Genomic DNA, 22,403 nt, shown 5'->3' on the forward strand with positions numbered 1-22,403 from the left:
GTCAATGCTCTTAACACATTGCTTTAGTAGGTTTAGAAACAAGATGCCCTAAAATATAGAATGTTGTTCTATGTTCTATATGTTATTTGTAATTTGTTTCCAGAGCTCAATAACGTTAAAGCCACAAAAGTGTGTTGAAAAAAAGGGGAAAAAATGATCCGTCATCCTCGTTGTAAGTTGGGATATTTAGAAGCTGCGAAGAACATGTCACTTGCTTTGAAATGTGTAAACATTAATGAAAGAGATTGTTTTTTGGCATTTATTTGAAAGATTACAGCTTGAATTTACCTCATACATACATAGAAAAGTTCAACATTCATGTGAGTAATCACATGATTTTGGTTTTAAACTCCTTTTATTATCACAGAATACCTTTTTTAATGACTTGTGTCCTGCACACATCATATTTACACAGCTCTTCCGATCATTCCGAACAACACTGTATGTGTTTGTCTGAATCTTCATGTCATGCTGCAGTGCGCTGAGTGGGCAGACTTACTCACTCATGCTGTCTCATCCCAGCACAAACACAAACATGGACACATGACTCTTCATTCCTTCCCACCAAATACATTATAATAGAATAAAAAAAGTGAAGCCTATATTAGATTACCTATTCTGTTTAATTATTTAAATAATAATATGCCTGCTGACCAAAATAACCATTGAGACATGTTTTTTTACAACTGGTTTAGAGCTTATTTAAAAATATGACTTTTTCAAGTGAAAGTGTGAAGTTGCACAAAACTTGTTTGCATGAACCTGAAATAGATCACAATAATGTCCTATTTTATTTATTTATGTTTTGATAATGTTTCATTATACCATAGAATACAATAGAATGTGTTACGTTTAAATCTTTTATCTTAAATGTCACCATTTGATGTGCTATACCTGATAATGACTTTAAAGTAATTCACATCTGTAGTCCCCATACATAGGTGGTATTACATTAATGGTCAATACATTATTATACATTAGCAGCAGTAAACGTTATTTAACTACATGCTATCTGTTTGAGTGTAGCACTTAATCACAGCAAGGACACATACATATAAAGCTTAATGGGGTAACACAAAGAAGTAGTGAAGTGATTATGATTATCTACATGTATGGTCACACACACACACACACACACACACACACACACACACACACACACACACACACACACACACACACACACACACACACACACACACACACACACACACACACACACACACACACACACACACACAGGCCTCTAACCACTGTGTTTTAACTCTCTAGGCCACAGGACTCTCTACATCGGGGTCCACGTCCCCCTGGGCAGTACCAGGCGCCACAGCCATCGCAGGCACCATCACCATGGAAACAAATACAAGAAAAGGAGCAGGGACCCGGACCCCACCCTGGTGGAGGGTAGAGAGTCTCCAATTTATGGTACTAGCTACAATCATAGACTTGCATGTATTATAGCATAAAGAAAATCCTTTTATATTTTTTTCACAATCTCTTACTAACTAAAGCTACTGAATATTAAGACTTCAGTTTGAAACACTTAACGAAACCGCTTGTGTTTCCAGATACTCCGTCCCAGAGAGTGCAGTTCCTACTGGGCACTGAGGATGATGATGAAGAGCACATTCCTCATGAACTCTTCACACAGATGGATGAAATCTGTCTAAAGGAGGCAGAGGATTCGGATTGGAGGGAATCTGCCAGGTTAGACTGCCCTGGCACTGCAGCCTCACAGTCCTGACCTACATGTCATTACGGAAAGCTCTGATTGAATGGACCGGTCATGCCCCCGATCCCACTTACACTGATGAGAGATGTGGCTGTCTATCCAGTATTTGTTTCCATTGCATTTAAGTAATCGCAATCCATTGTTTTAATTGCTTCGGGAATTGTTTTATTGTAATGTTCAACAACATGTAGAATGTATTTATCATAAAGGATGGTGTTCTGTTAAAATGGTAAATCAGACATATTTTATTTATAATGATACCGTGATGAGAGGCAATAAGAGAGGGACCTGGAATGAAGGAGTGTGGTTAATGTAGCTAGAACAGATGGCCGGCCTGGTTTGCCATCTGCGGCTCTCTCTCCTGACTGATCCTCACTCTCCTGTTACAGGTGGCTGAAGTTTGAGGAGGACGTGGAGGACGGAGGAGAGCGGTGGAGTAAACCCTACGTAGCCACTCTGTCTCTACACAGCCTGTTTGAGCTGCGGAGCTGCATTATCAACAGCACTGTGCTGCTTGACATGAGGGCTAACACCATTGAAGAGGTTGCAGGTAATGACTATAGAAGACACGGTTGTAGCAAGTGACAAAGTAACTGTACTTTGTCTATTTAAGATGACCTCTGAACTCAGAAAAGTGTTGACTATTACATTGGGTTTCTCCTTAAAGGTGGGGTAGGTAAGTTTCAGAAACCGGCTCGAGTGCACTACAATTTGAAAGTACACAGCCGAAAAGAATCCGCCCCTTCCTTCAGACTTCCTTACAGAGCACCTCCTCCAACACACATGAACGCGCACATGACGTCAGCAGACTGGTGAAAGTGGCCGCCTGTTGCTGGCGAGTCATTGAAGTACTGCTGCAATGCACGCCCAATGAGGGCACGCCCAATGAGGGCACGAGATACATTTGTGCGTGCACGAGATGGAAGGCTGACAGACAGGGCGGCAATCCAATCCGTTTAGCCGGGCCGGCTAAACGGATTGGATGTACTTTTTACAGTATTACGGCTTCCACAGATTACATTTTTTTATGGATTTTTTGTCAAAGCACTTAAGATATTCATTGCTATCGGGATGTTAAGAGAATTCCATGGAATATAACAAAAAGTGTATCTCGAGCCAGTTTCTGAAACTTACCTACCCCACCTTTAATGTACCTTTATATGAAAATAATGATGTAGTTCTTACTTCATTCACTGAAGGGACATTTTTTATTTTTGTATACTGTATACTTTGTACTCATTATATTTGTCTGATGCACAGTTTGAAATCTAGAAATCTTCACAATTTGATGGACCTCATTACAGTCAAGAATAACTAACCTCATTCAACTATATTACAAAGCTCTACTGTTAAGGCTCCTAAATTACCTCATATCTACAGTACCTGATTTAATTCCTGCTTAACTCCGAATATATCTCATTCATTAAGTAATGTTGGCATATAGTTTCAGATATTATCCATCTTTCTAAATAGAATTATCTCCAAACTGCCCTAACACTAGAGTGTTGCACTGCATTGAGAGATTATAAAGTTTTAGTATTTGATGTTTTTCATGATTCTTGTAACTGTTTTTAATTATTTTTGTTGTTGTTGTTGTGTTTTTTCTTTTTTGGTGTTTAAGTTCTGGTGATTTTTTTCTGGTCAAGGTCTCTCTTGGAAGAGAGATCTTATTCTCACTGAGAATGCCTGATACAACAAAGATGAATAAGAACATGAATCTAAATAGCTATTATTTTTCTACCTAAGACATGGTGTTGGACCAGCAGGAGTTATACGCACCGCTGGGAGATGATCTCAGGAAGAGAGTGCATGCCACACTGCTGAGGCAGCACCATCACCAGAACCAGAAGAAGCTGGCTAACCGCCTGCAGATTGTACGCTCCCTCGCTGACATGAAGAATGGTGGGTAAATCACTGCTCTGCATATTAACATTATCACCAATTTTACATCTTCAGGACTTTATTATATTTAAAGGAAACATTATCAGAAGGAAGAACTAGTCTTTGGTTAAACTGGCTAAAATATATTGACATAGACTGCTACAAACAAACTGTGAGAAGGGGTCCTAAGCACAAGGAAACATGTTTTAATGGGTTTCAATCTTTTTTTTTTCAATAGTTCCCACTGCTTTGCTTGCTTCTGCAATGAATGTGGTCAGTTGTGCTTAAGTGTAGATACTGTGCATGATGTGTATGCGTTTTATATGCATATGGTCTTAACTTAGCAAATGTTCCATATTCTCCTTATGTGTGATTATCCCCACCATCTGCCCACCCACCTGCCAAAGCCCAACGGATGTCAACAGGTTCTGGTTTATACAGAAAGCCCTCATCAGTTTTTAATTATAAAAACATAATGTAGGGAAGAATCTTCTCATTAATTATGTTTACACTGGCAAAATAGGTTGTTTTTTGTTCACTTGGAGTTGAGTTCAAAAGTAGATTCAAAACTGTGTAAAAGTATATTATATAAATATTGTTTTGCTGCTGATCTAAACAGCCTAACATCTATTTAGTTTTAATTCTGGGCTAATTTAAAAGTTGAATTGGAAGCATTGCCAGAATTCAACATGACAAAATTAGTTTACCGATCAAACCAAGCTGTTTGTTAAATCTTTTTCTAGTTTACTAGAATTACTTCTGGCACATCATGAGGAATTTAATGTCACTAATGTGTCATTTTTAAGCTTATTTCAAAGCAACGATCTCTGACGAGCTTAACGCCATGCTTGGTAAATGCATTACACATTATAATTAGTGTTAATTTTTGACCCGGCAGTTTAATAAATACAGAAATTAGGACAAACCTGTCAGGCAGCTAGGCAGTTATCATGTTGTCTTCTCTGGTCTTTTTGATTTCCCCCCTGTTTTTCTTTTCTTTAAATAATAAGTGAAATAACTAATTGTTGAAATGTTGAGACATTTTTGGAATTGATTCATATTTCTCCATTATGAATTGTTGCAGGTCAGCTGACAGCCTCCACGTCTCAGTTAGCAGCTCCAGACGGGAAAGGGGACATCTCTAGAGAGAACAGTTCAGTGGACTTCAGCAAGGTGTAGTAAACACACTGAGCACATGGATATAAAGCACATATAATAAAAGCACATACAATAAAAATAATATTATAATATATTATATAATAGTCACATCCAACATTTTCTGCATAATGAATACTTTTTCCCTTTTTACTTGCTGGTGAATGCTTGTATTTGACTTATTTTTGAATTATTTCTAGTATTGATACTTTTAATTATAACGGATCATGCATTATTGTCAAAAGGAAGTGATTGCGTGGAGCGGTCAGGGTAATGTGCAATTGTTAAACAAGTGTAGTTCTTACTAAAAGCCTGCCATATTTGACGAATAAGCGCAGCACTGTTGAACAAAGAACAGAAGGTCACTTTTGGTATTTTTAAAAAGAAAGGTCATCTAGTAGGGGATTAGGATTATAATGTCGAGTATGACATTCATAGACATTACAGACAAGGATAAAATCTCTGTTTAAAACTTTTTGCATAATGTGTACTCTATCTGATTTGTGCCTTTTTCCTGTTCACCATGTGCCTATTAATCCACATTGCACTTAATATTATTTATAAACACTATATATAACAACCAAAGTCCTGCCTAATATTCAATATATAATTATTTACTTGATGCACAAAGCAAAAATAATTAGTATTACTGTCAGACTCTAAAAATCAGCACTATAACTGTGTTGACGTCAGGACCCATTAATACATTACAAATATTAATTTGGATGGCTCAGAACAACCCCAGAGCCACATGAACTCCATGAAGGAACGAACAACACTTCAGTCAGCACTTGTCAACTCCACATAATTATCACTGGAAAAATAACACATTTAATATTCCAACATTTTCTGTAGATTGTAGCTCCACTGCATTAAAAAGTAACAATTTGAAATAGCAGCTGTGGGGCATTTATATGCCTTTAGGCATCATACTTTTGAGGTGTGAAAGATACCTCATACTTATGCAACATGTCAAACTATGTTTCCATAATCTTTTGTAATATTTAACAAACACACACAAAGTCTGGACATCTAGACTGTATTTAGACTCTACAATCCAGTCATAACAATTCATTTGGAGCTTATATGAGGATACACTTAAACAATGATTTATTTATAGAAAGCACTTTGGTACATAATTGTTCTTTATTTACCTTTTTAAAAGCCTGCCCTCGACGCTAAGCTAACTGTAAAGAATGTCAGGGCCTTCTGTATGATATTCTAACCATTGTATCTTGTGTCCTTTTTCCAGATAGACCTTCATTTCATGAAAAAGATCCCGGCTGGGGCTGAAGCGTGTAACGTGTTAGTAGGAGAGCTGGAATTTCTGAACAAGCCGGTGGTGGCGTTTGTCCGCCTCTCACCGGCGGTCATACTCAATGGGCTGACTGAAGTCCCTGTTGCCACAAGGTTAGGTTACTGCAGGACAAACCAGTTCAATAAGCTATACATATATTGTATTTACTCTGCTGATTCATTGAAATATATGTGTTTTTGCTTTTAGGTTTCTGTTTATTCTTCTAGGGCCTTTGGGTAGAGGGCCTCAGTATCATGAGATTGGAAGATCCATTGCAACACTTATGACAGATGAGGTGAGAGTTCACTAAAGAACATTAGTTTGCACCCTTCATAATTTATTCTTCATTAATGTTTTGAAGAGTGTGGATTGTTTTGAATGTCAACCAGATGTCATGCTCAGAGTTTCTGCAGGCGCTATGCATAAATTCACAGTCCTGCAGAACTCACAAATTCCTGAAGTGATGGAACATTTCTCAGCATGAGACACAGCTCAGAGCTTTTTATGACAATTTTGGCGATGAGTCAGCCCTCATGTCCTCCTTTTTGTCCGGGATTTAGGCTGCCATCCATCATCACTGAGGAGGAAAAGATGGGCTTTACTGAAGTCCAAACGCTGTTATACACACTGCGAATATCAGTGATTAACACTGTAATGTCATAGTCAGCAATTCCTATGTTTCTATGGTATATTCTGTTTACATGGGGTTAAGTAAGTCCAGGGCTTACTGTGTGAATGTACCCGTCTGCTCGATTACAACCTAGATTTGCAGACATTCCTGCATTAAATATCCCTAAGTCTGTAAAGTATACATCTTAAAGGAAGCCAAACACAGTGGGAGTGGGGTGAAGATTGCACATACAGTGCAGCATGTGCACTGCATGGCAGTCAGTCAAGGTTTGAGTCAGTAATGCAGCTTTTTAAACAACGTTCCATATTTGTATGTCTACAGGTTTTCCATGATGTTGCCTATAAAGCTAAAGACCGCAATGATCTGATCGCTGGGATTGATGAATTTCTCGATCAAGTGACGGTCCTGCCTCCAGGAGAGTGGGACCCAACCATAAGAATCGAGCCACCAAAAAATGTACCTTCTCAGGTTGGTAGGATTTTATTTAGCTTGATGCATTCTTTTCTTTATCTTGAGATGTCTATGTGATGTGGTTCTAAATAATGTAACTGCTGTGGATTTGTTTGTCAAACAGGAGAAGAGGAAGAAATGTAGCAATTTACCCAACGGATTAGTAGAGGGCGAAGAGGAAGAGGAGGAAGATGGACACGGGGGTCCAGAGCTGCAGCGTACTGGCAGGTGGGGGATCACAGAACGGGCAGTGCTTTTGTTGAAAGTAAATCCTGGCACCAGTAAAAGAGTGTGAAGTCTTACAGAGGTGTAGAAATATTATTTACATTTACATAAGTCAGCGCCTCACAGTAAGTATACTGCAGTGCTGTGGCAGTACAGGATGCAGCCCACTCACTACGCTCACTACTTGGTTGCACAGAATCTATTTGCATTTGTACAACTCAGCCTACAAAGCCTCACAAATCATAATTTATTATGATTTTTGATATGTACAAAATTAGCTTGAGAGAATTTGCAGTTGAGTACATTATGGGATTTTGTAAGTCTGCTTCTTTAACCTCTTAAGCCCTGAGCCTGTTTTTAAGGTTTCAGGCTCGAAAATGCTATGCCCAAAACAAATGACTCTAACTTAACTTCTAAAAGGGTTATATGAATAATTTATTTTATCAAAGCAAGGTTACATCTGTGAGTTGGATGTAGAAGTGTCAGAATCAATAGCGATATTTCTCAGTCAGAGTAAATTCAGATGGAACATAGTAAAAAAAAAGGTAAATTCTTACCCCCGCCTAAAAAAAAAACATTACTTATAGTGAAAACTACCCTTGAATGATGGGATAGTAGACTAAAAGCTTTAGGAATCCAAAGTATAACATATAATAAGTACCCTGTATCAAGATTGAGGCAAAACAAGTTAAATTTGACCTTTTTAGAGAGGTTTAGCAAAAAGTAGTCCAGGCGGACTGACCTTTGGCACATTTTGGCACATTTGGATACCATCAGTGCCATTTGACCTTTTTCAGGTACCATACTGTACAAATAATTGTATTATCACTATAGGTAATCATTCCATCCAAATACAAGTGTTTTTAAAAAAAAAAAAAAAAAAAATTTAATTACATTTTTTTTGTATGTAAATGGGGTGTGTGTGTGTGTGTGTGTGTGTGTGTGTCTGTGTGTGGACTTTGCCACAGTCTTTACATGTTTATCACCCGACTAACACTTCTAGGAAGGTTTACTTACACAATAACAATTAGGAAACAGGATACATTTGTCTCCAACAGGAGCAGATTTATTTCAAAAATAACACAAAAAAACGACACTAAAACCAAAATAACACCACAAGCATTTTTTTTGTAAACACTGGCAAAAAAGAAAAAATGTACACAACCTGAATGTGTTTAGTGTTTTTGAATTGAGGCACCAGGCACTTAGTGCAGTAGATAGGTCTTCACCGTTGTGTTGCCAACATCAGAGCACCTCCTGAGCGCGGTGGCATCTTCCCCATAATACTTGGGAATGCATACGAGTGATGATGGGGGGGGGGGAGTGGTGGTGGTGCTGCTGCAGGGACTTCACCCCTCATGTCTGCAGCAAGCTGCTCCCTGAAGGACTTCTGGGTGTGTGGCTCCGTCCTGCCGGGTCACCCCTCATCTTGTGCAGCTCCTTGTGGAGAAGGAAGCTGTTCACCACTGCAATGTCCAGAAAATGGTAAAAAAAAAAGGTCTTGTACCATTTCATGGTTTTGTGGTGAACGCTGTAGTACCCAATCAAAGCATCGGACACATCCACGCAGCCCATGCTTCTGTTGTAGTCCACCACAGCGTCAAGAACGGTAACAATCTTAATCTGCCACACACCAGCCCGTTTCACTTTCCTCCTGACAGTCTGTCCACTGAATCAGAAGATGCAGAGGGAGGCTGAGTTAGTACTGGTGTAGACGTCCGGCGGCGTAGCTTGGATGTTGATGGCTCTGGGGCAACTGTATGCTGATCTGATGCACGTCGACGTCGTAGCTCGGATGAGGCAGATGTTGATGGCTGTGATCCAGAAGCCATTTGATACTTGTCTTCATCACTGTGAAAACAAATGTGGAAAAAACAATTACTTTGATTACTTCACTGGATTATTCTTTCAAAAATGTAACTCAAATCAGAAATAATTCCTCCATTTAGCATGTGTGAAATAACAGTATACACATATATATATATATATATATATATATATACAGTTATGTTCAGTGCTCTGAGTAAAAAATATGTGTTTCATATATCTATTACAACATATGGCACTAAATAATGCCTGCATTTGGAAGATTTAATGAATTTCTTTTAGAGTTTTTCCTCTGTAGACACATAATATGTACGAAGACTGTTCTAAAATGAATCCAGTAAAGCCAGCACTTTGCTACACTCAACTCAATGCTACTTCTGTGTAAACTTGGTTTTGGTCTCATAATGTGGTTTCCATAGAAACATCCTGCCTGGAGATGTCTCTTTGTTGCTCGATTTTTCCATCGTAGAGGCCCATCACACTGAGCCAGACTTAAAAGTTGAACATCATGAAAACGGCATTGGAGGGCTACAGCTCTTTAAAGAAATAGAGTATCTATGGCAATTGCATTTTAACGTGTGAATAAATCACACAGGTAACACGTTTATTTTTGTATTTTCCAGGTGGTTTGGTGGTCTACTTCTAGACATCAAGCGCAAGGCCCCCTGCTACCTGTCCGACTACACTGATGCTTTTAGTTTACAGTGTGTGGCCTCTTTCCTGTTCCTCTACTGTGCCTGCATGTCACCTGTCATCACCTTCGGGGGACTGCTGGGCGAGGCAACAGAAGGACGCATAGTAAATGATTAGCTCTTCCTTTAAATGTTTACAGTGTTTGCCAAGACTAGCGGAACACTGTTGTTGTCCAATATATCAGATATTTAAGGTACCTACTCTCTATTTATCTCTTTATCCTCTCCCACCCCCCAGAGTGCGATTGAGTCGCTGTTCGGAGCCTCGCTGACTGGGATCGCCTATTCGCTGTTTGCAGGACAGCCCCTCACCATACTGGGCAGCACAGGGCCAGTGCTGGTTTTTGAAAAGATATTGTTCAAATTCTGCAAGTATGATTACTTTTCATATGACTGTATATGGAAATAATTTCATTAAATTAATTGTATCTATTGTACACTTTGGTGATTACATTGTCTGATGTTTCCCGGCTCTCTGTGAGATCATTTCAGGATAAATCATCACAAACATCTGGCCTCCCATTTGATGTTCTGACTGTATGGACAATGTGATCTCCAATCTGCCCCACTTTGATTTCCCCTCTTTAATTTGCACATAGGGAGTATGGCTTGTCCTATCTGTCTCTGAGAACCTGCATTGGTCTGTGGACAGCTTTCCTCTGTATGGTGCTGGTGGCTACAGATGCCAGCACTCTGGTTTGTTACATCACACGTTTCACAGAGGAAGCTTTCGCCTCACTCATCTGCATCATCTTCATCTACGAGGCCTTGGAGAAACTCATCCACCTGGGGGATCACTATCCCTTTAACAAGAACAACAACCTGGACAAACTCACCATGTACTCGTATGTGGACAATTATTCTCGCACGATATCCTGTTAAAAAAAAGTGTAATTACTAAAAACATTCCTTGGAGGTACTGTAAATCCCAGGGGGATTATTTAGTCACCCAGATGTTCATGTGCCTCCGCAGATGTTCATGTGTGGAACCTTCTGACCCCACCAATGCTACCCTGAAGTATTGGGAGAACACTAATGTCACTGCCTCAGAAATCTACTGGGAAGCACTGGAGACCAAGGTACTACCAACACGAGCTGGTTCGAAAAAGTCAGACAAAAAAAACAAATTTGTCAATCATGGAGGGGTAATAAAACACACACACAGGAGTTATTGAGCTACAATAGGACAAACTGAAAATAATTCTTTGCAATTAGATCTTCCACCTAGAAGTGGCATGCCCTCCCAGATGTAGAAATCGGAACAGGGGGGATTAAGCGCATTTGGTCTGGATTATATTGGATTACTCATTGCCAATCACTATAAAAGCACATTTGTCTACCCTGTATAGTTTGTGTGAATTGGTTTTCATGTACTGTATTCGTGGAAAACCGCTAATTATATGATGAGTAGGAATGATTCTGTCCCTCTATTTGCAGGACTGTATTGAGAAGCGCGGAGAGTTTGTGGGCAGCGCCTGCGGCCCTAAAGGCCCCTACATACCTGATGTCCTCTTCTGGTGCGTCATTCTCTTCTTTTCAACCATCTTTTTGTCCGCCTTCCTCAAGGAGTTCAAGTTCAGCAATTACTTTCCCACAAAGGTAATATTTCTCACACATTATCACTACATTAGAGGGCATTATGTATCAAGAATGAAGACTAAAGCTTCTCCAGCTGCAAAGTGCAGTGGTACACTCTAGTGGTCAAATACAGGTACTGCATAATAGAAACTAGGACATTTTTGATGAAGTGATGGGTTTTATTCCTGTAAAAAAAAAATGTTTTAATTTTAATTTGATAAAACAAACTGAATGATTGTTTACACATTTTCCTCTTCATCAGGTCAGAGCCATCATCAGCGACTTTGCTGTTTGCTTCGCCATCCTTACCATGGTCTTAATCGACTATGCCTTAGGGATCCCCTCTCCAAAACTAAAGGTTCCCAGTGTGTTTAAAGTGAGCTAGTCCACAAAAGAAGATGTGATCAACACACTGCTGAATTGTATTATTTTCTATCAAGCTACTCATGATGTTTAACCAACAACAATCATTTTTATTTTCTCAGCCAACCAGAGATGATCGAGGTTGGTTCATTAACCCTCTTGGGCCTAACCCCTGGTGGACGGCAATTATTACGGTGTTCCCAGCCGTGCTGTGTACCATCCTCATCTTCATGGACCAACAAATCACAGCCGTCATCATTAACAGGAAGGAACACAAACTCAAGGTACTTTCATTTCTAGGATTCCTTGCATCATACAGACCCCCAGGATGTCTGAATCAAAGATATTTACTTGTGCTTTCCCCCTTCAGAAAGGCTGTGGGTACCACCTGGATCTGTTCATCGTGGGGGTGATGCTCGGTGTGTGCTCTTTGATGGGCCTGCCGTGGTTCGTGGCGGCCACCGTCCTCTCCATCAGCCACGTTAACAGCCTGAAGCTGGAGTCGGAGTGCTCGGCTCCCGGGGAGCAGCCCAAGTTCCTCGGCATCAGAGAGCAGCGCTTCACCGGCCTCATGATCTTCACCCTCATGGGCTGCTCTGTCTTCATGACCTCTGTGCTGAAGGTCAGACACCGTCTTTTCATTATTAGAGTGTGACGTCAAGTATCTCTCTGCTATTGTTCCATATTCATCACTGAGTGGTCTGCTTAAATAAAGCAGTTACTGAGCAAATCCATGTTTCTGACACAGCATGTGTATTGTTCCTCAGTTCATTCCTATGCCTGTGTTGTACGGAGTATTCCTCTACATGGGAGCCTCTTCTCTCAGAGGCATTCAGGTACAATTATTATAATTTCATTGTTTTAATGCATCTGTTTTTTGCTCACTTGTTTCGTTACATGAGAAAACACAAGGATACAATATATTTCTCATATGACCTTTGGTATGACAGATTTAAGTGGAACAAATATATCTGACTTATTTAAAAAATGAATTCCATCACACAGATAAATGCACAGTTCCTCAGTTTTAATGCCCACATTATGCATGGGAACAGACTGAATACCAGCACCACCCAATTGTGATACTGTCGGCAGCATTTGGGTTGTAAATAGACTCATTGCACATGCAGATAATCTAGACATGAGATTAAACAGACAGTTGGCCAGTGAGGATAAATTGGCCAGTGTGGTTACATTTTAATTTGTGGATGCTCCAACCTCCAATAATCTGTGTAGACAGTTAATTCTCACCGAGCCATGATAGGGGAGCGCCTCCATATTGTCTGGCTGCCCAGATAAAAAGTGTTAATTGGACTCTAGTGTGTTCCCAGCATTTACAGAACACCTGGCTGGTATTTAATTGCCCCCTTTTAGTTTTGTTTTCTTCACTTTAAAGTACTTTCTATTATTGGGTTTCAAGACAAACACTCAAAGGTATTGATTGCAAAAGGGTATTTTTTATGCTTTTCAAGGGTATCCAGCTTGTTGTAGGCACACAGTCAGCAGGCAGAAACGTTTAGCTGGATGTTTGCTTATTGATGCGGACATGCGGTCACTTCATATTGTATAAGCTTTCTGTTGCCAAAATCGCTGCCAAAATAATAACCTTAAAGAGGCAAACAAATCCTTACATTCAGGAACATTATGTGTATGTAGGTTGTCAAAACCCTTGTCAAGTTATGCATTATGAAGATAAGACGACTTAAAGTGTCTCTGATTGATCAGCTTCTTGATAATGTATCTAATGACAGCGTGAAAACAATGTGACAATGTAAAATTGGCCTTGATGAACCTTCATATAATTATCACCTACAGTTGAAGTAACTCTTGGTGTTACAGACCATAATAGATGTCAGTTTATTGTTATGCTGTCAGGCATATGATGTTTTGTTTCACTCTCATAATTCACGTTGATGTTTTCATTGGTTGTTAATCTCCAATACACACTATACTATTTCAAAAATACTGCTGCTGGTTTATAAAGCTTTGAATGGTTTAGGCCCAAAATACATTTCTGACCTCCTGCTAAATGATGAACCATCCAGATCTCTCAGGTCTTCAGGGACTGGTCAGCTTTCTGTCCCCAGAGTCAGAACTAAACATGGAGAAGCAGCGTTCAGTTATTATGCTCCAAATATCTGGAACAAACTCCCAGAAACCTGCAGGTCCGCTGCAACTCTTACTACTTTCAAATCCAGGCTGAAGACTTTTCTTTTTGTCGCTGCTTTTAATTGAACTATTCATATCTTAGACTGCGCTGTAACTTTTATCCATGTACTTTTTCTTTTAATGTTTATTTTATTATCTTTTCTTTTTAATGACTGATTTGAAATGCCATTTTCTTAATGTCTTTCGTTTTTTGTAAAGCACTTTGAATTGCCTTGTGTTGAAAGGTGCTATATAAATAAACTTGCCTTGCCTTGACTACCTATTCAGTACTTACTGACAGACAGACACAGTTTGATACAAGCTGGTGAACATCATAGCCTTCAGCTGATAAGGAACCAGATATTTCCCTGGTTAAACATCTTTTTCTATCATTCCTCTCCAGTTCTTCGACCGTCTGAGACTGTTCGGCATGCCGGCTAAGCACCAGCCAGACTTCATCTATCTGCGCCATGTGCCCCTGAGGAAGGTGCACCTCTTCACCATCATCCAGCTCACCTGTTTAATTTTGCTCTGGGTCATCAAGACGTCCAAAGCTGCCATTGTCTTTCCCATGATGGTGTGTAAACTATTCACTTTTTGACCATCACAAGCACAGCATACCTTTCAACACTGGGGTCCATTAGGCACATGCCATGTACATTGTGGTTAATGCAGGAGTTATTAGAGGTAAAACAAACAATTCATTTTATTCTGAACCCTCTCAAAATAGCAGATTGAACATAACAAAAATCATGCTGTATCATTAATATCTTTTGTCGGAAAAACTGTAGATTTCTGCTGCTGTACCTTACTGAAACTCTCTTTAAACTGATTAGTAATTTTCTTCTGCTCAGTAAGGCGTGTTTGTGTTATTACCTCTTGTGTTCAAAATCTCCAGAGCATCATACTTCTTTATTAAAAAGTAGGATTTTTCAGAGGTTTGTGGTTGTGAATTCTACAGGTGTTGGCTCTGGTGTTCATCAGGAAGCTCATGGACTGTTTCTTCACCAAGAGAGAGCTAAGCTGGCTGGATGACCTCATGCCAGAGAGCAAGAAGAAGAAGCTCGAGGATGCTGAGGAGGTGCTGTCACTCGTCATCACAACATGCATTTCAATTTGATTTATATTTACATGTATTTTAACTGTATGTAATTAAACTTTCAGGAGGAGGAGCAGAGTATAATGGCGGAAGACGAGGGAGTAGTGCAAGTGCCATTAGAAGGGTACAAGTAAGTTGTATTATACTTGCAAAGAGACATTATGACAGTTTTCCTCTACATATTACTCTGTCGCATAAATATGAGAGATTAAATTGTCACCTCTTTTCACAGAGGAATACCAGTCATCAACATCACAGATGAAATGTCGAAAGGTTCTTTTGGAAATACTTGGAATGCCAACAACAGTAACACCTAAGATCATTATGGTAAGACTTTCTGCATTGTTGAATATACAGAATAATAACTACGACACACATGAAAATACAATTACATTTCTTATTAAAAAAACGGAATAATTTTACCTATAATTCTGACAGCCGGAACAAAAAAAATAAGACAACTGAAATCCTACTGTACCTAAAGTTCAATAATAATTGGTTCTAACTATGTGTGGGCACTAATAAGCTGAGGTAAACAGCTCAATAGGGGATGGAGCTACAGAAGCATTCATATGCCAATAGCTCATTAAATCTTTGGCTTCTTGTGATATCGGCTTTACTTTTGTGGCTGTTGTAATTTACAGGAAATCTTTTTTAGGAATCATTATAAGAGTCATTATAAATATCAGGAAAACCGTTTTTTTCAGTTTTTAACTCGAATACAAATGTCACTATGTATTAACAAGACAATAACTATTGTTGAATTTGGTTGTTAAGGTTTATTCATTTTAGATTTGAGGAACAGTTAGACACTTTTTGAAATATGCCTATTCACTCCCTTGTCGAGAGTTAGGCAGTTGGTACCTCTCTCCTTACTGTAAATGTTGGTTAGCTTAGCACAAAGACTGAGGACAGGGGGTAACAGCTAGCCTGATTCTATTGAAAGCTAACTAAATGTGCCCATTAGCCCCTTTGAATTCTAAGATTAATTCATTAAAATAGTACACAGCAATATAACCCTACAGAGCTATTCTGCATAATGAGTACTCCTACATTTGATAATTACATTTTGCTGATAATATTTCTGGATTTGTAACCTGTGTATATTTTTAATTACAGTAACTTTACTTGCAACTGAGTATTTTGACACTGATGTCACTACATACCAGTGATTGAAACAAGTCCTCTTTAGTTACAGCAGCCTACTTGACTAGTATATTTCTACTAATTTAACATCTATACTTTCTTTCTTTGAATCTCAGAGTTCACTGAACAGTCACAGTATTCACAACACTGGTTTCCATGAAGGATCATTTTAAGATGAAGAAGATGGATCTTTGTCACTGGGTGATCTTGTAAACAACTCTTTTTATGCTGCCGTTAATCAATCCTTTATGTTTATTCTTGAAAATCTTGTGCGTACTGTAAGTGAATAACTGTATAATCCAGTGGTTCTCAAAGTGGGGGGCGCCCCCCCCCCAGGTGGGCGCAGAGGCATGACAGGGGGGGCGCGAGAGACCAGGGGGAAAAATGGTTATAAAAAAAAAAAGATTAAAAAAAAAAAAATCATATTTTGAAAAATTATTGATTGAAAATAATATGATACAGTACTATTACGTCTGGGTCTCTGTGTTTCATTAAAGCTCGGCTCTGTGTGTGTGTGTGTGTGTGTGTGTGTGTGTGTGTGTGTGTGTGTGTGTGTGTGTGTGTGTGTGTGTGTGTGTGTGTGTGTGTGTGTGTGTGTGTGTGGTGTGTGTGTGTGTGTGTGTGTGGGTGTGTGTGTGTGTGTGTGTGTGTGTGTGTGTGTGTGTGTGTGTGTGTGTGTGTGTGTGTGTGTGTGTGTGTGTGTGTGTGTGTGTGTGTGTGTGTGTGTGTGTGTGTGTGTGTGTGGAACGATCCATTTTGTGTGTGCGAGAGAGAGAGAGAGCACCGGTACCGGAGATCGTTGATGTTAGCTTCCGGTGCTAGCGAGCTACGCTAACGGATATAAGGAGTTTTTTCAAAAACAAAGTGGAGGAGAGTCCTCTCCTGTCAGACTGAGAGACTCAGTGAGCTAAAGGACTCTCAGTGTTATCTCTGTGGGTCTCAAACGTTTTGGTCACCATTAATGTAAACAATTATCTCCGAGGCACACGTTTATATGATCATTATAGTTATAAAAAAATAAGAGAATCAATTAAAAACAGCAATGAAATACTATATGACAGTAAAAAAAGAATACAGTTTAAAAGGGGAGTGATTTGTAAAATATCCATAAAGAAAAAGTAATTCTGTTTACAATTCTGTTTCAAATGGGTGTTGAGAGAGGTATCCATAGATCTCTTCATTTTGCTCTCAATGTGCACCAGATTGATGCTTTCAACTTCAATATGCCGTGAGCTGTATATCGAGCCTTCGTTGTAACAGTTGCGGGTACACTGTGTATATGCGTGAGGAGTGTTGCAGTTGAACATTCCACTGTAGCGACCGGTACATTAATAGGAAACCCTAAATGTTTGAGCACCCTCTATGAAACGTCAAGCTACCCCACAGCACCCCCAAAATAAATCTCTGGCGCCGCCACTGAGCCTGACTATTTGTGTTGGGGGGGCCCGACATTTTTTTTCTCCAAAGGGGGGGCCTGACAGAAAAAGTTTGAGAACCACTGGTATAATCTAATGTGTCACAATTAATCTGCCTCTTCAAGAGCCAGTGAAATTTAATATGTTATTGTGTTGTCAAATTGTAGTTTATTAATCTACATGTACATCTACATAAATTGTGTTCCGTTTTTGTTTTAGCTGTTTTAACTTTTAAATGCACTGTAAGGCGACCTTGGGTGTCCTGAAAGGCACCTCGAAATAAAACGTATTATTATTATTATTATTTAAAATTGTTTACATTTTCAAGTTTTTCTTATTGGACCAATTTGTATTTTTTTATCCTTGTTTTCTTTATGTATTTATTCACCAATTCCCTATTTTCCTTTATCTCCATAGACATTATGATGTAAAATAAATATAAAAGTTTAGTGAATATTTTAAAAGCGTACGGTCATGCTTGACCATAAAGATATACAGTAATAACTTTGTGAAAACCCATACTAGACGCATACAATCATATAAAGCTTTTTGTGACTGACGGGAATGAGTGCTTTAATGTGATTAATGGGCAATAGACTCTGATAGACCAAATGCAATAGCACTTTTTGCCAAAATGTCAATACTCAATGTCAATATCTATACGAGAAATATTTATATATCTTTATGTTGTGGAAGAAAATGACTGTTTGCTACAGATTACCTTGTATTCTAACAGATTTACAGTATTCTGCCTCCTAGTGTCATCGTCAGTGTATTGCGTATATTGTAATTGTACATTTTAGTTTTCCTAAATTGTTTACATTTAGTATAAAGTTTATTGAAACATGAATTTAAAAGATTCATAATAAATATACTTAAACATCTGATGATCATACTGTAATAGAGATGTGTTTGTGAAGGACGAGGGATGGGCTTATTATGCATATCCAATGTCATTTTAAATGAATAAAGAAATACAAATAGACTCAAAACTAATGGTGTGTGCACTGCAATAATGGAAAGCTGGGTGCAAACTATACTAACAGATACAGTATGACTCATGCATTGTTCATGCATTGCTAATAATAAGGTTACAATGCATGAGTCATGGTTTAATGCATTAATTATAAAGTTAGGATGATCGCTACTATCACTGAGAATACCTCTAGTTTGTAAATGTGACAGAGCGGGGTCATGTACTATATATAAATGTTTTTACATACAGCTTCGTTTTACAGAAAGGATGATCAAACGCAATGGCCTCAAATGTTCACAGCTAAATTGATATCATTATAGAAAAATCTAAATTCTGAAAATGATGATCACACTCTGCATTGATGTAATACCTGCATAGGGGGATGACATGATAGAAACATCCAGTATCTTTGCTGCTCAGCATAAATGTCCGACCCTCAGAGATTTGGCATACAAATAGACGGAAGTGGGCAGAGGTTCCCGCAATCAACAGATGGTTTGATGTGCTAAGGATGACAGCTCAGAGACATCCCAAAGCATGTCAAGCTGCTGGCTCATGTGAATTCCTGTTTTGTCTGAGCGCCAGGAAGAAGTCAAGAGTGTCGACCCATTCATTGTTCAGAATAAGTTTGAGCTGATTGACGTGATTTCATGTTCTTTCGTTAAGTATAACCCTCCTAGGTGTGCTGTCAGAGCATCAGATCCTTCTCCAGTGACAGCTGACAGGTGACGCACATCATCCTCAAACCAAATCCCACAGCACATTCCTCCCTGGGGAGTGACGTGTTAATGGACTTTTGTTCTGCCTCTATAAACAGAAGAATAGCTGATGAAGGCGCTCAACATGTTTTATTAGATCTTTCATAATCAATTATGTGGGAGTTAAACTGCTTCTTCAGAACTACGGAAAAAAGTTAAAAAAGTCTATTTTTCTGTGGCCAATATTCATGTATTCTCTGATATGTGGATTTATAGATGTACATGTACGCACTGAGATGTAGATCCTTGTCAAACCAATATATCAAAATGGATTCATTGTTAAAAGAGGGAACTCGATTGATAGATTGTACACATTTCTTTATTGAAAACTAAATATGACTTTTATCTGAATCATAAGAAAAGGTATTGAGACTATCTACAGGTGTAATTATGGAAGTAGCAATTCAGAATCGTAATTTGATTGTAACATACACATTTTAAGTGAGAAGGAAGATGAAAATGCCAAAAGGGGAACAAAATGAACGGTGATATGAAGGCTTGATATAAAGTCACACAGCATTTATGATTGAGACACATTTCAAACATACTTCTTGCATTTGAACAACATTTCCTCCAACCACTGAAGGCCAACAGAGCTTTGTATGAAGGGAATTTAATAGCAGGACCAAGAAAAAAAGTCTAGTACAGATTGTGAAACATATAGTAGCACAGGTTCGGTGTGAGTTGCTGCATTATTTAGGGAGATTTGTTGAGTTTACTCTCTTCTGCCTCGGCCGGTCTTCAGCCAGGACACAAACTCCTTGGCCGCCTGGTCCTGCAGGTAGGAGCTCACGTCACTGGTGTAGGTGCCATCTGCATGGCGTCTAAATACGCTCCTGTAGATGAAACACAATGACTCTTAATATAATTGTGTTGTCTGATCCAATACCAGACACATACAGTTTTAATATGATTGAAGACAAACTTGTTAGGTATAACTATATCCACTCAAGTTCCTACTATGACACAAAGTTGTAGCAGTCCAGTAAGAAGAGGGCACACTCACCCGTTCCTTTTTGAGTTCTTTAGCCACTGGACAAAGTCTTGTGCTCTTCTTGTCTCCAGATATTTACTGTAGTCGTTGGAAAATGTTCCCTCCGAATGCCTCTTGATGTTTGGGAGCTCAATGGGTTCGGCCAGCATGGAGTTCTCAGCCAATAGTCTGGGAATAATGAAGAGTAATAAAGCTTAAGTTGACAAAATATCCTCTCCAACACTCCACGTCCTCTATATGTCAGTACACACACCACCATTTTTCATGTCCATCGTCTCCCTGCCTTTTTTCTCTCTCTAGCAAACTCCCCTATAGGCAGTTAGACTATCTGAAGTATCACCACACCACAACTATCCTGCTGCATCGCCCTGAACCAGCAATGATCTTATATATTTCGGAATAAGCATTATTTCTGTAAACGTGTATCTTCTTAATGCTGGTATCCTTACTTGTGAAATTGAATGGTCAAAAAATTTAAAAACACTGCAATAGTTTTGAGTCATATAGCGTCTATTAAGCAACAGATGACAACATATTTGAATTAAAACCTATGAATATTAAAATCAAATACATGCAAAAACACTTAAAGGAAGGCAATAAGTTAAATTAAACAACAAACTAAATGTAAAGAAAACCCACATAATCTCCTATGGAAACTAAAATAGCTGTTCCTACTGGTTTTCTCTTTAAGAATTAACATTTACATAATGGTAAATTACATTTGGTCTATTTGCACTGGAAATCATTTTCCTCTTATGTCAATGGTAGTATTTTAAGGTAGCATATTAAGGCTAACTGAAGCTATCTCAACCAAGAAATATATATAATAAAGATAAATTAAATAAAAAGTGTCAGGAGGCATTACATCCTGTTTAAATCTGGTTGATAGCTATAACATATTTGCTTCATTTATTTTTCGAAGCTCAGATTCGTTTCACCAAAGACACTTAAAGACGTTATTGTTCTTCTCATAAAGGATGCTTGATAGTGGATTTTTTGATGTGAATTTGATGTGAATGAGACAAAGCTGAGAGCTGATCTTACATTTGGCTTCGGTCTGAGTCCTGGTCAGGCACCTGCCAGCTGCTTTGAATCATGATGAGGAGCAGGAATCCAGCCAAAGAGTGAATGCTTTTCATAGTTTGAGCTTCTGAAAAACGAGCAGATAAAGACACTTTGAGAAAGTTCCAATACAGCATAAAATAAATAAAACCTCACAGTTTGGATGTCTAAAGATAGGAAGGGTCAAAAATGCTCACCTGTGCTCCTTTCCGTGGAGTGTCTGAGAAGGATTGTAAAGTGCGTTGATGGTTGCCCTTCTTCTCTCTGAAGCTGTCTAATGGTCCCCTCTTGATCTGTTCAGTCTTATATAGTGGAGCTGAGGAGCGTTCTCCCAGGTGACTCCCCCGTCACTGAGACCTCAGCAGATCCTCTGTTACTCTCAACCCATTAGTCAGCTTCCCTCTCAGTCCACTGAACGTATTTGACTTTGTGGTAAAAGCTGCTAATTCAGGTGTCACAATCAAACATGACCTCTACCCTGACAAATACTGGCATCCAAATGTGTTGAAATGACTTTTTCTCTCTTAGTGTCGGGAAAAAACTATTTTTGTGTTAATCATGTGCAGACAGCAAAGCTTTATTTGTAAGGAAATCCTGGATTCTCTTCACATCTCTTGAATGATAAATTATCTTTAAAACTTGATGGAAAAATGTACAAGATTAAACTAAAACATGTCTGGCGTTGCAATATATATATATGCCGTTAATAACTGTTCAATATATACCTGGCTGCTAAATCCTCAGAACTGTTACAGGATGTGATTTTTGTAAGTTGTGTAACTTTGTTTTTACTATAATATATTTTTTTAATCTTTAATCTTTTTTGTTATGCCTGCTTCTTAGGTAACATTAAGCTGTCTTTGGCTCTTTTCTGCTTTAGCAATGTACATTTTCCCTCTGTGGGACTAATAAAGGTATTCTGATTCTGATTTAGAGAGACAATACAATTATTTTTGAATTGTAGTATATGTGTA

General features: G+C 38.7%; 2 protein-coding genes across 2 annotated transcripts in view; one reads left to right on the forward strand and one right to left on the reverse strand.

Annotated features, from left to right (window-relative positions):
* Positions 1–16,629, forward strand: part of slc4a10b (solute carrier family 4 member 10b) — a 40,709-nt gene extending 24,080 nt beyond the window's left edge. Inside the window, exons 3-25 of the mRNA XM_034232335.1 lie at positions 1,273–1,425; positions 1,569–1,707; positions 2,122–2,282; positions 3,479–3,634; positions 4,698–4,786; positions 6,021–6,178; positions 6,273–6,360; positions 7,018–7,164; positions 7,271–7,374; positions 9,822–9,996; positions 10,129–10,262; positions 10,490–10,735; positions 10,864–10,969; positions 11,328–11,489; positions 11,731–11,844; positions 11,954–12,115; positions 12,202–12,453; positions 12,599–12,667; positions 14,383–14,556; positions 14,941–15,060; positions 15,144–15,208; positions 15,311–15,405; positions 16,341–16,629. Of these exons, the coding sequence (XP_034088226.1) occupies positions 1,273–1,425; positions 1,569–1,707; positions 2,122–2,282; positions 3,479–3,634; positions 4,698–4,786; positions 6,021–6,178; positions 6,273–6,360; positions 7,018–7,164; positions 7,271–7,374; positions 9,822–9,996; positions 10,129–10,262; positions 10,490–10,735; positions 10,864–10,969; positions 11,328–11,489; positions 11,731–11,844; positions 11,954–12,115; positions 12,202–12,453; positions 12,599–12,667; positions 14,383–14,556; positions 14,941–15,060; positions 15,144–15,208; positions 15,311–15,395 (3,059 nt within the window). The 3' untranslated portion in view covers positions 15,396–15,405; positions 16,341–16,629. The remainder of the gene's footprint in view (positions 1–1,272; positions 1,426–1,568; positions 1,708–2,121; positions 2,283–3,478; positions 3,635–4,697; positions 4,787–6,020; positions 6,179–6,272; positions 6,361–7,017; positions 7,165–7,270; positions 7,375–9,821; positions 9,997–10,128; positions 10,263–10,489; positions 10,736–10,863; positions 10,970–11,327; positions 11,490–11,730; positions 11,845–11,953; positions 12,116–12,201; positions 12,454–12,598; positions 12,668–14,382; positions 14,557–14,940; positions 15,061–15,143; positions 15,209–15,310; positions 15,406–16,340) is intronic.
* A 3,307-nt stretch (positions 16,630–19,936) lies between these two features.
* gcgb (glucagon b) lies at positions 19,937–21,506 on the reverse strand. The gene is made up of 3 exons (XM_034232336.1): positions 21,412–21,506; positions 20,380–20,535; positions 19,937–20,209 (listed from the first exon to the last, which is right to left on the reverse strand). The coding sequence occupies exons 1-3, from the start codon at positions 21,504–21,506 to the stop codon at positions 20,089–20,091; spliced, it is 372 nt and encodes a 123-aa protein (XP_034088227.1). The 3' UTR covers positions 19,937–20,088.
* Positions 21,507–22,403: the final 897 nt, after the last annotated feature.

The sequence above is a fragment of the Gymnodraco acuticeps genome, unplaced genomic scaffold (assembly GCF_902827175.1).
Source record: "Gymnodraco acuticeps unplaced genomic scaffold, fGymAcu1.1, whole genome shotgun sequence".
NCBI classification, from domain to species: domain Eukaryota; kingdom Metazoa; phylum Chordata; class Actinopteri; order Perciformes; family Bathydraconidae; genus Gymnodraco; species Gymnodraco acuticeps.